At 43.6% G+C, this 16,473-nt stretch overlaps 1 protein-coding gene across 1 annotated transcript; it reads right to left on the bottom strand.

Moving 5' to 3' along the window:
- Nucleotides 1-316: 316 nt before the first annotated feature.
- Nucleotides 317-15,686, bottom strand: LOC104506694 (PR domain zinc finger protein 15-like; the record flags this gene model as incomplete). Its single annotated transcript, XM_010147727.1, has 10 exons — nt 15,650-15,686; nt 12,198-12,291; nt 8,437-8,590; nt 7,352-7,604; nt 6,101-6,211; nt 3,725-3,736; nt 3,501-3,599; nt 2,486-2,710; nt 1,571-1,706; nt 317-498 (listed from the first exon to the last, which is right to left on the bottom strand). Coding segments are annotated over exons 1-10 (1,303 nt in total), but the record flags the coding sequence as incomplete, so codon positions are not given.
- Between the last annotated feature and the right edge of the window lie 787 nt (nt 15,687-16,473).

Here is a 16,473-nt window from a genome sequence, read left to right as displayed (position 1 = left end):
TATATATGTTATATATTAAATATATATATATATTTAAAGGGAAGACCAGTTTTGGAAAAAAATATTGGGTCCTCACCCCTGTGTATTAAATACTCTAATTTCAGCTTTCATCTATTATCTTCTCTTACTTTTGGTCTGCTAAACTGAGAGGTCCCTAGAGAGAGTTTAAAAACAAAAACAAAACCAAAAACACCCATGAAGAGTTCTATTAAAATTATGTATCCCAATATCTAAGAACAGCCTAGCCCTTTCACTCAAAGGTGGAAGCACCGAGAGACAAAAATCAACCGCGCAAGTGAGGGAAAATCAAACCCACCGTGAGAACGGATGTGCCTGCTGAGGTTGCTGCTGTTCTGGAAGATCTTACTGCAGATACTGCATTGATAGACGCGCTTGTGCTCCCCAAGTTGTTTTATCAGCTTCCGACGTATACCATGTCTACTGGAGAGAATTAAACTTCTTTTGAGGGACATGGTGTTTTGGTGATGAGCAAACCTACTGGATTAGAGAAAGAAAGGCAGGGACTGAAAGGTATCCCACAGGTTGCAAGAAGGAGTCCCACCAGCTGGCAAAAGCTAGAGGAGAGTTACGCTCAGCTTCTGGCAGGAGAAGGGGACCTGGAGCTTCCTCATCGCCAAGAAGCCCTCCTGGCCACCCCCTGGAAGCAGCAAATGTCAGAGCGGGGCTCGCTCCAAATCCTCTTCACCCAGCACGAAAAGCAGCAGCCACCAGCCTCAGAGATTCTCTTTGCAGGCCCCTCAGAGGAAGATAAAGGCTCTGCTCTACTTATCCTTTGGAAACATTAGCGCTGTTTCAGCTTAGAAAGCGCGGCAGTTTGCATGCAAAAGGCGCATGTGGTAAGAGGGCAGCAGGGAGCCAAGCAGCAGTCCCATTTCCCAGCACGACCACCCGTTGGAATGCGTTTTTGATGGCTCTGTGCCTGCTAAGGACTTCAATATATAGCTTTACCAGCTAATTTTTAAAAATCAAGTGCTTTATTATACAAAAAAGGCCAATTTTACCGAGACAAAAGACATAAAAGAAACTAAATTAATCAAATTATATTTAAGAGTCCTCCCTGAGGTTTCCTTACGCTGAAGTTGTTCCCTCCCGCTGCTCTAAAACTGAAGTATCACACGCACAAATCAACATGAAGTCACTCATGAGTTAAGATGACAAACAAGAGGGAACAATAACAGCCAGCATAATTTATTTTTTTAGCAAAAATCTCTTTGCCTGTGTTTTATCGCCAACATTCAACAGGAGTAGTATTTCACCTTGTAGCTGCAGGAGGCTTTTGGAATCACAGCGAATAAAAGCAGTAACATGATGGAAAATGAAATTCTCATGGTTTACACTCCAAAATTCTACCACCAGTATTTCACCATCTGTGCAGCATCCTGCAGTGCACAAGCCACTTCTGTGGCACTCAAAAGCAGCAGCAGCAGCGTCACACAATTTTATGCTAATAAAAAAGAGCATCTGTGAGCCCAGAAGTTGAGCAGAGCTGTGACGTGCTACATAATCTTGATTAAGCCTAAGAGGAATTTCTGCATCCCAGAGCACTTACTTTGTCACTGAAGTGATGTTATTTGTGGTGCTAGGCATCTTTCCTAAAACCAATTCCATAATTCTATCTTCTGCAGCTGAAGGCAGGGCCACCTCTTCTGGTGGGACTTCAGTTACAGCGTCAGCTACGCGTTCCGCTGCAAACACGTCGTGAAAACCCAGTGTTAATGTGGACAGCAAGAAATAAAACCTCAAATGCAAGAACCTGCCTTTGTAATGAGATGTGGCACTGCACACATTATTTGTCCAAGACAAATAATGGATTGCTAGTGAGTAGGTAGCACTTGCAAGATAGAGAAAGTGGCTACTGAATGACAAGGACGATGCAGCCAGAATCTCTTATGGAAGCTTAATTTCTTACCTTCCCAAACTACTACTAAGGGGTCAGTTGTCTAGTCATCATGAAGTTTCCTACTAGAACCTCCCTTAAAGGAAGGTAAAGCCCTGAAAAAAGTCCCTTTCAAGAACAGACCTCAAGGTAGCAAGAGGGAGGATGCTTTCTCCCCTGTTTCCTCTTGCTGAAAGCTGGGCAGGTCTCTCACAACTACTACCCTGTTTTTCTCTGGGCTTCTCTATTACTAAAGCCATCACAGGAGAACACAGGTAATCCAAGTGTAGGTGCTGCAACATTTAGCTTAGTCCAGGCCCTCAGAGATAATTAACAAAGCTTTTCAACCCTCTGCTTTAGCGATCTAACTATAAACCTCTATCTTAGAATCATAGAATGGTTTGGGTTGGAAGGGACCTTAAAGACCATCTAGTTCCAACCCCCCTGCCATGGGCAGGGACACCCTCCACTAGACCAGGTTGCTCAAGGCCTCTTGTCTCTGTGCTCCTTTTTAGGCCTTTCTGAGAAGGCATCAATACACATATATGAGAGGATATGTGCTTACCGTTTTCTTAAGTTTTGGTTTACCTGCAGAATCTTTCTCTTCAACAGTGGCAAGAGGTGTTTCTGCTTTTGCTGTTTTGGGCTTTCTTCCCCGCCTGGCCTTCCTCCTGGAGTCTGTGCTGGCAGTGGCTGCATCACAAACCACTGGCTGATCCACAGGGGCAGCCTCTGCTGCTTTCTCTGCAACAGCCTCATTTTGGCTGGTTTGGGGGGTGCCTTTAGCTTGTTCCAGGTGACTCAGCAAGTGCTCTGAGTGGATGGGAAAGAACAAGAGAGTAAGGAGGAAAGAAACTGTCATGAAGTACCCAAGGGGATAGATCTAGCTGAAGTCTATCTACCTGGTCAACCTCATTTAGCAAGAGATTCACTTCAAATTACTTCAAAAGCAGTCACTTCCTAACTAAAAGCATACAGGCTACTAAACATGGAAATGATTACTCACAGGGACTGATTTTTTAAAAATATAATTGTTAGATATCACTGGAAAAAGGTTGTGCCCTGTGATAACAGGTACATTCTTACACGTGCCCAAGTTATTTAGCAGCCTAAGTCCCCTTTTCAAAAATGATTAATCAAATAGCCAGAGCTCTTAAATATTCTGGGTTTTTCTGAAAACTGCATAAAATGGCTGTAAATGAAATGCAAAAAAAAAATTTATTTCATTACCTTTAATAAATCTGTGCTGTAAGTACCAAACAGACAATATCACTCAGTATAAGCTGGCATCATCGACCTTATACACGGCTTATACAGTTCTCCATCCTTGATATTCCTAACATTCACATGCCATCTTCTAGAGAACAGTTTTATTTCTTCTAAATTCAGCATCACAGTTGTTTGCCCAGAGACTGACTGCTACCATATCCAAAATACCAGTTTTATCTTCCCTGCTACTCTTTTTCTTAAAGAAACATGAAAATTAAAACCTTTATCTTACTGCATCGTGGACAGGCTATGGCTTTACTGTGTCCTGCTCTGCAAGAGCAGAATTCTCCTGATGCTTCTCAGCACTCCCTCATGAATTTCTAGCACTTCTTACCTGTCAGCAACTGAGGCTCCTGGAAAGTGGATGAACACACTTTACACGTCCACTGGCTGCACTCTGCTTTTGCAGCTCCACTGCCTTCTGGAGTGTTCACTAAATCACAAGAAGAAGAAACACTCAAAAGCTTTGAAAATGGGAAGGTGGTAAATCCCTGCAGCTTCGTTTATCTTGCAGTAACTCCCTGGGTGTTACAGTTTACGACTTCAGCAGTGAGAGGCCCGCAGGCGCAGCTGGGACCACTCCAGGATTCTCCAAACAGGAATACTTGAAACATCAGAACAGAAACTAAATGATGGCAGGAGAGAGTATCAGTGCTCTTGTAAAGTCGCAAGGGTCCCTTTATCACTTTCTAAAGAACTGTGATTATCAAAGGCACAATATAAAGCAATTTTTAGCATCTTAAAACCATGGTTACCCATCCTCTTTTGCATCAGTTGAGGACAGAAGCTGGAGAAGCCACCTTGCTCTCTGTGAAGAGCATTGCGGAGTAAGAACGTCTGGATTAACAGAAGTACGGGTGAGGGCAGTGAAAACCTGGCTTTGAGTGGTTTCATGAATTAGACATTCTATGAAACCACCATGTTCATGTTTTAATTAACCTATCAACTCATGCCAGATAAAAAACCTTAAGAAATTAGGGAGAAAATGGAATGGATGGGAATGAAAGAAACAAAAAAGAAAAGAAGTCTATTTTCTTTAAGTCTTTGGATGATACTTCTGAATTTGTCCAGAGGATCTGATAAATGTGGAGTGGTTCAGAGATTTTTTTTTTTGGTGCACACAAAGCTGAATATTCCACAGTCTACAAGACTCCCCCGGAGGAGGAGGATGACACTGAAATTAAGTGAATGGCAGTACAGGAGGTACAAATTGTACCTCAGTTTCTGCCACAGATTTCCTGTGCGATAGTTAGCAAGTCAGTTAATCTCTCTCTGTCTGACAACTGCATCTGTAATGGGACGATAAACTTACTTCCTTCTTTTTGTCTTTTCATTCTTAAACTAAACCAAAAGATTCTCCCGGGCAGAGGTTGATCCCTGCTACAAATTACATTCAACATTCTGCACTACAGAGGTGTGACCTCATCCACGCTGTAATAAATAAATAAAAAATTACTAGACAGTTCAGCAGCAGAGATTCCTTCTCCACAGGCTACACAAAGGACTTCCAGAACTTTTAGCAAACCTAAACCCCAAGATTCTGCCTAATTGTGAAAAAAAGACAGTCAGATTGGTAGGCAATATGTAAGCTATTTTACCTGTCTCATGAATTGGCAGGCTAATAAAACTGAAAAAGCACTACCTAAAAAATGGAAGTCTGCCTTAGGAAACTCTCCCTAACTCTGCACCTCCCTTGCTCTTTAGCTGCCTCAAGCAACAAACCTAGAACCCGTACTTGTGCCCTGGTTTGCCAGGAAGAGTCAGGACCTGTTTAGGTTCCCACTTCCTCAGGCGTCCAAGGCGGCTGCAGAGCAACGCAGTGTCCTTGGAAGCACAGATCTGTCAGTTGGCAGCAGCTTTGTACCACTTGAGGCAAACAGAATCAAGAGAGGCATATTTTGTTTTAGAAGCACCAAAACACTACATCAGTGAGAACACTTCCAGGTTCCTGAAGTATAACAGGCAGCATTTTGTTTCTACTGAAGGTGAACTTCCAGGCAGTAGGATAAAGGAGGGAGGAGGGGCTGTTCAAATTCTTCAGTTTTTTTTACCCGCAGAAAAATCAATGATGCCAATCTGGAAGACAACTCCCCAGTCAACTTCACGTTTTAGCTGTGACAGGGTCCAAGTTAAATGATTCAATCTTCTGATGAATTGCTCTGTATGCATCTGCAACAGCTCTTCTCCTCCTGGCTAATTTTAGTAGGCAAAATTTAGCAAAGTAACCTTGAATGGTTGTCTTTAGATCCTGATCTCCACACTAAGTACTCTGAGTTTATGTTGAGACTCGGCAATTTGTGTTAAGTGGGTTCTTAATGTCACCGTTCTACTTGCCAGAGATTAGGGGGCAGGGGAGGTGGGGGGGATTGACCTTGGCCCTATGACACTACTAGTTATTTCCTGAACAATAGATTCTTTGCCACGACTATCTCAGCTGCTTATGAGTTTATCTAAATTTGAGTTCCTGTCATCAAATATGGTCTGAAGTCCAATAGGCTTCTGGTACTACTCTAATTTGGGGATGGCCAGTGGTCCTGTCATTTCCAAACAGCACTGTTCTTACATTCACTCACAGCCTTGTGTTCTCTTCTAGAACCCGATCATCTGAACTCTTCGCTTTGCACGGACTCTAAAGATTTCCTTTGGACGTGCCCTCACCCAGCACTAACCACCTCCAAAGTCAGGGGCCATTGTGGTTTTCATGCAAATTATCTGCCTAAAAGTTTATCAGCCACTCTGGCACTTTTTAACCTGCCAATGTCTTTTAAGCACTGTGCCCATGAAAATAAAAATTCAGACTTTCAAATCTTCTCTAAATTACTATCTGGTGAAAGTTATGGAACCATAATATCTGCATAGAAGTGGTACACCTAACAGCTCTTTAGATATGTATCTGTCTTCCATCTCCCTTAAAAATACCATAATTTTGCATACCTGCTGGTATGCTGGATTTCTTTGGTTTTTTATCAGGGAAGACAGCAGATGAACGTTTTGAAGAAATTTTATGCCCCTCTTTATCAGATTCCATTACTACCAAGCACCTATCTGTGAAGAGGAAAAAGAGTTCCTTTACTTTCCAGACCCTTTGATTCTCTTGCTCTGTGCTTAGGGCAGTAACCACAGTCAGAAAGTTTTTCCCTCTAGCAGGCTTGCCAAAAAACATTGTCATGTAAAATCCTAACCAGGACATTCTTATGCCTGAATCTCATATAATGTGCCTTTCATATTCTGGAATGTATGTTGAAAGGGCTGAACAGAGAAAGCAGGACTACCTAAACTATATTTTTAAATGTCCATATGCACACAAAAGCACATGTTAAACAGGTTAAACTAAAAAGGAAAAAGATGAAACCTCTCAGTTAATACCAAATGGAAACATCTTAGAATTCAGAAGCCTGTTAACAGCACTCATCAGTTGTAGCACTTGAGACTCTGCTTGCCATCAAGATCAGCCATAAGGCATGCTGACGGCAAGGGCCTCTCCCCAAGCCATCTGTCACCCCAAATTATACTCAGCACAGCAGTAATACCATTCAGGGAGTACTCCCAACTCAAAATGAGAAAGAAAATACCCTTGCAATGCTAAATGATCATGGCTTTTAGCTGTAGAAATGCAAAAGTAGAAGAAAACAAAGGGGCAAAAGAGCAGAAGACTTCTGGCAATTCTAATTTAGATTCTAAAAAAACTGTGGCCTTTCTTTGCCAATGCACAAGCGATCATGTGGAACGGCAGTTCAGCTTCAGCTTATCTTATTTAGGGGGTCTGTTTAACAGTCCTAAGCAAAACCAAAACATTTTCTCTACAAAGAGCATGGCTTCCTTAGCAAATCTGCATATACATTCAAATTTACACGGACACTTGGGCTCTTTGCTCTTCTACCCAGAAATGTATTTGATACAACCACCAGTTCTTTAGTTAAGAACTATTTATCCAGTTTGTTCAATCTGAGGAGGCTGAATCATCAACTAGGCCATCAGTTTTCAAATAATCAGATATGTCATGATGAAGAACCTATGCTTTCTTCTTATAGGGCAACCATGTATGCAGGTTGTTCTTGTAGGGCAACCATGTATGTCAGGGTGAGAGCCTATTTGATAAACAGCACTGTCAACTACAGCAGTAGGGGACTATCAGTCCCTAGCAGGACTGGGCCCTTAGGAAGTAAAAAAGGCCCCCACACATACCATTGGCAATACTAGTGACCTGCTTCAGCACTGGCTTTTCCATTTTTTTGGCGTAAAAAGCTGCATACCACACTCGCAGCTCAGTCCCTGGTGGGATGTCCCGGGAGGTGGTGAAGTAAATATCATTGTCATGCTGGAAGGCTGTTAAGTTTTGATGGTCATATTCGGTGGCTGGTCGCACCATCATCATCCAGTTGCAATCATCTTCATTTGAAGTGTCAAAATATACCAGGGGCCCATCCTTCTGGAACACCTGCCAAGCAAAATATGCATCTAATAAAACCCTAACAAGAAGAGGTTTTTATGTTGTGCTTTTGCAATGGCTTCCATTCAGTGTACATCAGAGACGAAGCAGGCCTCAGCGCTTGCAACAAGCATGTTTCACCTATCAGTCACATCATCTGATGAGTAAGCCTGAGACAGGCTACCAGGGGCAGGATGGGAACTCACTGAACTTCTCAGAATCCTTGCTATAGCCACCAATTCCTCACATTTGAATAACTGAATACAGGAGGATGGAGGGGAGTCCAAACAGCACGCTGTGAAACGACCATCAGCCCAAGTCACATTTCTGAATCTTTACTTCTGAGTTAGGTATCACTGAAAACGTAAGATTGAATTCAGTTTTTACTGTGGTATTTTTCCTAACAAAACTTGTCATGAGAAGAAAAAAACAAATGCAAGACAGGAAAAAAAAATATTCTGCATGTTCCATAAACGTAATGCGTATGTCACTCATTAAGCAAATACAATCAAATTGAAGAGACTCATTAAAACAACTGAAATGAACTGCCATAGTCACTGTCCCTCTTCTCACATGCAGAAGGTGAAAGACAAGCAGTCTTGCTGACAGTATCCTAGCCCTATCTCCTACAAGGATGTTTACTTCAACCATGCAGAACGAGCCTTTACTTTGGTTCTTCTGTATCTTGCCCAGAGAATGCTTGTTCAGGTAGGCCCTTCCACGGCATGCCTAAAAGATGTCCCAAATAACCCCCCAACACACCTTTTTTTCCACAGTGACAGCATAAAATCATCCTGGGTAGAACCGACTCTGTCATTGCTTTTCACGTGCCATGCCTTACCTTCAGGGGAAAAACTGATTCTTTTTCCAGCTTGGCAACTCTCTTAGATTCAAATGGGCCAAACTGGGTACGTTTCACTAGCTGAGTTAGAGCAAATACTCCTTCGGTCCCATCTTCCAACTGTCTTATCTCCAAATTAGAAGGCAGAGATGATCTAAGAATTGAAGAGAAAATTGAGAAAAAACCAATTACACATGGAACAAAACTGCAGGAAACCATGGAAGAAAAAAGTCAGCATCTATTTCTCTGATCTCCAGTGACAGACATCTTTTTTTTCTGATTTCTAGGAGGATTTATAGAGAACAACTACCAGCAGTGGAAGAGGCTGAGTCAGTGATTACTGAGAGAGCTGAGCCCATGTTCATCCATGGACCTGACAGGCTGCACCGGAGGATGCTGGGAGAGCAGTCCAACCCCACAGTGAGACTACTCTCTAACACCTTGGAAAGACCGCAGGCATCGGGGAGGTGTCTGATGACTGGAGCAAGACAAATGCTGCACCCATCTGCAAAAAAGGCCAGAGGGACGATATAAGGAACTACAGGTTGGTTGGCCTCCCTTCGGTCCCTGGGAAAACCATGGAACAAGACCATTTATGGGCACATGAGGTGAAGGTGAGTGGAAACAGCTGGATTCGAGGTGCAGCCTCACCAGTGCTGAGTACAGGGGGAATCACTTCCCTAGCCCTGCTGGCCACACTGTTCCTGATGCTGGCCAGGATGCTGCTGGCTTTCTTGGCCACCTGAGCACAATGTGGACTCATGTTCAGCGGCGGTTGAGCAACATCCCCAGATCCTTTTCTGCTAGACAGCTTTCCAGCCACTCCTCCCCAGGCCTGTAGTGTTGCAGGGGGTGGTTGTGACTCAAGTGCAGGACTCAGCACCTGCTTTTCTGAAGCTCATACAGTTGGCCTTGGCCCATCGATCCAGCCTGTCCTGATGCAGAGCCTCCCTACCCTCAGGCAGATCAACACTCCTGCCCAGTGTCCTGCACGTGGGAGGAAGAAGCCCTCGAGCTGCTACTGGCTGGAAGAAGGACCTCGGTGGTGGTAAGCAGCAAACTGGATGTGAGGCCATAGCATGTCCCAGCAGCAAAGAGGGCCAGACACATCCTGAATGGTATGAACAGCAGCAGCCAGTTGGACTTGATCTTAAAGGTCTTTTCCAACTTATAGAATCTACCTATTGCCTCCTGTTTTGGGTCCTCAGTACGGGAGAGACATTGACAAAGTGGAGCAAGCTCAGGGGAGGAACACCAGGGTTGTCAGGGGGGAAGCAGTCACACTGTGAGGAGAGGCTGGGGAAGCAGGGGCTTGATCAGCCAGAGGAAGAGACGGCTGTGTGGGCTCAAACAGCCACCTGTGCATGCCTATGGGGACATCACTCACGACGAAGGAGCCAGGCTCTTCACAGGGGCGCATGGCAAGAGCAGAAGAGACAATGCACATAAAAATGAGCAGTTGAGCCTGGATATTAGTTCTGACTGGAATACCAAAATGAATTATCCTGTGACTCTACAGAAACTTTTTCTTGATCATGTTAATTAAAAAAAAATTACCTATATTCCTCCCCAGATTTTAAAACCTTACATACTTAAGCAGATCATAGCCCTTAAGATGAAAACCCCGTTAAGTTTCCCTTCCGTCTTCCAGCCCCCTATTACAGACATTAATCACACATCCTTCTGTGCTCCCTGCCTCTCTTGTTTACCAAAAAAGCTTCTGAGAAGAACTATATGCAGTAAATATTGTTACTACATATAATACACAGAGAATATCTTCCAAAATGACTGGAACCACCATACTGGTTTTACAGTATGATAAACTGTCAAACACAACCCTGTTTATTCAGCTCTGTGCTAACAGATGAAAAGCTAAAAATAATCAGACAGGCTACTGACTACTCTAGAGAAGTTGTCACTGTCAGATCTGTTTTCCTGTCTAGAAGAAGAGAAATACAAAAAGATTGAAATCTTAGTGATAAAGCAAATTAAGGGAAAAAATGCTTTCAATTTTATTCACAGAATATGCAGTGTTAGAGATAGTGAAGTACAGGAAATGTTTCTTAACAGTTCTTTTTTAATCATAAAGCATCCATTTTATCTTTTGAGTAGGAGAGAGGAAACAACAATCATGTGGTTAAGCAACTAGACTGGGTTTTAAGAGATTCATATCCAGTTTGTGGTTAAACTTGCCCTCAACCTCAGACAACTCGCTCTCTCAGCTAGTGTTCCCCAGATGTAAAATAAAGGCTGCAATTACATTTCTTCTTTCCCTTTCTTATCTTACCTGTTTTCAGCTGTAAACTCTTCAGGAAAATATATACATTTCTTTGTAACATGGCCATTTTAAAACTCTGCTTTCAAATCCTCTATCCAGCAGCTTCCACTAGGGAACACTTACGCATCTACACATCGAAAAAAGGCTGAAAATCCATTCATGCACCGTATTTGCTAACGTTCACAGGTGGAACATCTGGACACTGTGATAATTCTCCGCCATACAAACAAATAAGAGCATTACATTTCAAGGCAAAATAATAATAAAAAATAAAAGGTAAGAAATAATAGTTTAACTTGTCACTGAATCTGAATTGTATGAGCTAGAGTCTCACTGCACTGCCCAGTTTCGTGTATAAAGAAGAGCACCTCCATCACCAGTTTCTATTATTCCCGGAAGCATGTTCAAATTACCCTTCTGTCATGCTGTTAGGACAGCAGTCCCCACCAACACTTGCTGCTGGAGTCCATCCCTGGCAGGTTCCCAGGCACAGGAAGGCAGTGCCTGGCAGGAGCTTCCTTTCCTAGGAAGGCCCAGAAAAATAGCTATGGCACACGTGCAGCCACCATACACTGTGGGACACCAAGACCGTTCTGCCGAGGCAGAGAGGGGTCACGGCACCCGTGCGACAGACCCAGCACATTCGGTATTCACTGTCAAATGATCCTGGGAATACACCGTACGGCCTACCTAGCCAGCATGTGTCAGACTTGCTGCCCATGCGCCCATGTTTTCTGTCTGTGACTTCCCAAGAAAAAATATGGAAGCCCTAAGCATGTTATATAATACATGAAGCCATTTGAACTCTCTTCCATTTTTGGATTTGTACTGCATCTTTGCGGTAGTTGTTTCTTCTCCTTAGCCTCACATTTTACACCTTAATGTGAATTTTGCTGACAACACCCGATTGCCTTTCTCTGTAAAAATCACTACTGAGTGTTGTTTCCTCTCAACTAGATTTAGTCAATTTGTTTTATTTTGGCAGGCACGAATGGTTCTCTTGTGCTGTCACAGATTTCTGACAGAAGCATTACCCCTAATCATTTGTAAAGATTCACAATAATGAGAACAACTTGTTTCGCTTCTCCGTGGAGGAACTGCAGAGGTTATACCAAACAGGAGGACACAACCATTGATACGAATGAGAAATCCTCGCACACTTCTCTGAAACTAATACAGTGCATCTGAGGAGGGTTGCAGGTACTTGACCAAGACAGAAGCCACCATCCCATCTGGCCCTATCTGACTTTTTGCCAGAAATCTCAGCCAAACAGCTGATGAGTAGCAAGTTATTTTTTGGCTTCAATTCATTACAGCACTTCAGTGTGTGCATCCATTTTTCTACTTAATCAATGCCATGTGCTTTCCATAGACTGGGACTTCACTTTTCAGCTGTCAGCGTGACACCCATTAAACAGCAAATATGCTTTCAGGAACCACCAAGGGCACTGGGTTACTCAGAACTAACACAAGTGTTGCTTACCTTGCTCTGCTCAATACAAAGGAGTCTTTGACTGTCACCACTGGGCCCAACTCAGGACACTCTGAATCATGGTACTGCCCACAGTCCTCGCACCCTGCAAGGAAGCAGAAAGCACGCAGAAAGGTTGATGGAAAACGCTTCTCTAAAACAGCTGCCTCCTTCTTTCAAGAGCCAAATAAAAAATCTAGCACCAGGCAAAATACATAAATACAGAGGCAGAGTTTTATCTATACTGCTTAAAATAAACATGTATAATTGAACATCAAGTTGATAGCTGGCGCTTGTGTAGATGAGATAACGCAGACAGTGATCAGTACTGTCAGAAAACAATTGTTTAAATTCTCTCTCAAAGGAAAATAATTGCCTTACATCCACAGTAACTATTCTCCTTAAAGACGGCATTATTCTTCAGATAAAGTGCCGTAACATCTAGCAGCTGAAGTAAACCACATTACTACCTTCACCAGAACCCAGCTTTTAGAAGCAGCTTGGGTAGCACGGCCTTTTTAGCGACAGGAGGCATAACACGAGTAGCAGCAGCAGAACTGGCACAAGGCCTCAGCAGGGCACGAGCGCGCTGTGGGAGCACAGCTCTGCCCGGAGCCGTGCCTGCCCCGCTCAAGCTCCTCACCCTCCATGCAGGGAGACACTTCCAAGATACCTTCTGGTGCTTTTCCAAACAAGTCAGCTGGCTGCGCAATATGCGCTGGCCACTTCTTAATTCACTGCCAGCTTAGCTAAATTAACTTCTAGTTTAAGTGGCTGTAAATTACCCAGAACTGAAAGGTTCCTAAGAAACAATTTTCAGACCAGGACAATTTGAGGCTTTCTAAAATAAGCCAATTTAACAGTATTTCAGATGCATACACATTGCTTTGCTCAGCAAAACAGCTGTCAAACCGCCCTGCCTGGTCAGCCGCTGACGCAGCATAAGAAGAGACATCGCACGGGGGTTATGTTCCTACAGTGCGATTTCCGTCTCAGCTCCACGCTCACAAGGACAAGTCTGGTCACCCAGTAAGGAAGGATGCAAAGTGGAGGGTGGTTACACCTTGTTTGGGAAGAGAACAAAAATAAAAAACCCATGTCAGTCCAGGGTACGTCCCCTCTGATAAAGCTACTCTGTACTCCTAGCTGGAAACCTCTCCCTCCCAGTATTTGTCCCAGTGAACTAACAAAAGGATTTCTTCTAAGACGGGATCCCAAACTAAAATACACAGTTCCACACTGTCTCTTATTCTAGCAACAAAACCAGCTTAGCAATGAAAATCCACGTGCATTTGACAGACGGCAGTACCAGCCCGTGCAACCCCCAAGCCTGGCCGCCACTTCCTGCACAGCTGTCTGTGCTGCCTTCTGGTGAACCAGGAATGAAACAACCAGCTTTTTCCAGCAGTTTGTCAGCTGGATGCATTTCCCAGTCCAGTTTGCTGCACAGCACCGGATAGCTGTATCAAAGGAAAGGGTCAGTAGGCAAGGGGTATCCAGACAGCGCCAGCATCAAAACAAAGCCCAAGGCCAAATGGTCTGCCTGTCCTGAGCTGTTGACCGTACCCCCACCCCCTGTACGTGTGCCTGTAGCTCACACTGTGCTTAAATATTACTGAAATAATCTGGGCTAAATACAAATTTCCAAAACCAGAGAGGGTGGAGGAACGACAGGAATGTGTAAACTTGACTACTGAAAAGAACTGGATTATCATCCACAAAGGGCTGTCATAACCAACAGGGACTGGAAGGAATAGCCGGAGCGACAGCTTCTTAAACAGGCTTTGCTGCCAAAGGAAACGGAGCACTTTGCCATTCCCCCTTATCTTTCGACTGCAACTAGGCACCCCTCACTTCTGCAAAGATAGCCACAGCACAGGTTCAACAAGGTGCAGTCCAAAATTACATGTAGGAATCTGCTACACATTGCTCTCACTCCTTTGTGGATGAATGATGAAAGCAGGGGGAACCCGATACTGACACTGTGTACCTTGTCTCTCCAAATCTAAGGGATGCTTTACAGCAGACATTCCCTAAGGCTGTTACACTTACCATATGTGACACTTTAAAGAGATTACAGCCACACAAGAAACATAAAACTAAGCATGGGATAAATGCTAAAACATCCTGGGGGGAATATATTCACAGACTTCACTAAAAAATAAACCAAAACTCTCTTTTGTCTATGAAATACGTAGTCAACGATGTTAACTATGGGAGTGCACAGTATAGTTTATAAAACTCACTTTTTCAGAACATAAGCAGTCCCCACATCCCATGGGAAAAAAGAGAGAGCTCAAGAAATTCAGTGGCCACAGCCTACAACAGAAGATGGAAAATCGTGTTGTGTGACACCTCTCTCTGTGCAATTAAGGAATGGTGTCACATGCCCATCCTTGTTGCTATCCACGAGGGTCTTGTTTTGAAGGGGAAGATAAAGTGACTTCACCACTGGTATCTGCAACTCAATAAAAATGCCTATTGGGTCAACACTCTTTTTGGAGAAAGCCTGGTGAGTCTGTGGTGAAGGGAAAAGTGGAACTTTCCAATATAGTTGCCATAAGGTTAATGTGCAGCTGTGGAGCCATCAAGGGTAAAAGACTGGATCCACACTATCAAAGACATGCTCTATTCTGCTCTTCCCAGATCAGATCCATAATATCTGGGGTCTCTCTGCTCATACAAGTAGGTGAGCAGACTCTAAATCTCTTAACTTTTTTCCACTGTAACACCAGATCCTGCATGTCCAGGCTGGTGACAAAGGAGAGGCTGCAGGGCTAGTACGCCACTGGGAGACAAGCCTACTAGCCAAGCTCCATCAAGCATGGGACACAGCTCACCACACTCCCTAGGCACACCACTGCTGCAGCCTCTCTTCACGCACCATGACCCCATGAGTCCGGATCCCAGGTCACGGAGCGCAGTCTGGCACACAGGTTATGCAGCAGGCAGACCACAAAGCCAAGCTGCATGAAGCGCAGGCCTAGCCGCAGGGGCACAAGAAAACACAGTGAATGCCCTGAGTGAGGCTTGTCAGAGCAGTCAGTGCACCTCAAACTGGGCTCGTCCAGAAAGAATAATGACCCTGCATCATCCTCCTCTGGATCTTCAACTCAGGCTAGGGATCAGAGCTCCCCAGACACCCCTGGTTGCCAAAGCTGGCTGTATAAACGAAGGGCTTAGACCAGTGTCAGGCCTTCAATCTCACTTAATTCAACCATGAAAAAGCTGCTCTGCTAACTCACATTCAGAGGTATCTTTGTGTGTCTGCCAACAAAACCAGGAGAACGTGTATGCTTAAAATAAGCAACCCTCTCTCTACTCCTCCATAAACTGTTTGAGCTTCCTTTACATAAATGCTTTTCTGAATAAAAACTTAGGTCTGTTTTAGTCTTTAATTTCAAACATTCTAAGTAGACAAGTCACATTGTGAGAACTAGATCATTTTCCTTTCTAATACTTACAAATAAACATAGTCTCATCACTTCCTCCTTCAGCCATTTTTCAAACCTGCCAAAATACAGAAGATTAGGTTAGTTCTAAATGACTTTTACTTTACATATTATTAAAACATCCCTTTATGGAGCAATGATGTTGATTGACGCAGAGCATGCCCGAACCCATTACTGCCCCTGCAGGAGTATTAAAGGAAAGTTAAAGCTGCTAAAAATCCCCCAGTGACTGCTATATCATCACGTGTGTTGCTGAAATCACTACCAAGAAGCCTAAATGTCTGTAGGCTCACAGGCACTTCTCTCTGAGGCAATGCTGTTTCATGCTGTTCCCCATCCTTCTTCGCACCAACCTCCAGCCATTCCTGTCTGACCCCTTCTATAAGCTGCTGCGAAGCCTCAGAACAGGCAAGGCCAGAGGACTAATCCTGGCCAGCAACAACCACTGAAAAAACAAGTTTAGTGCAACACTTACTGAACAGTAGCTTAAAAAAATTTTCTCAGAATGGTGAATTACTTATTAAATAAATACAATAATTGAAGAATCTAAAAACTGCAGATACAATCACAAATTTGTTCCAAAGGCAACAGTATACTGTAGTAAGAAGGAAGGAGTAAGAGACTGAACCTGTGAGAGGAAGTAGGACAGGAGGAAAGGAAACATGACCAAAGACACACCAAGCTAGCAGAGCCCTATCTGAAAAAAGGTAAAGCATTTGCTACCACAAAGCAAGCTGTAGTAAAGAAGCCAAGCCAAAGATATGCACTGTTAAAGAAGAGAACACTCGAGCACTCATACACCATCCTACGATTTGCACACACATCACTCGAGTCTT

Source organism: Eurypyga helias, unplaced genomic scaffold (assembly GCF_000690775.1).
Source record: "Eurypyga helias isolate BGI_N326 unplaced genomic scaffold, ASM69077v1 Scaffold19792, whole genome shotgun sequence".
Taxonomy (NCBI): domain Eukaryota; kingdom Metazoa; phylum Chordata; class Aves; order Eurypygiformes; family Eurypygidae; genus Eurypyga; species Eurypyga helias.
Note: the sequence above shows the minus strand (reverse complement) of the source record. Positions and strands in the feature narration are given on the sequence as shown.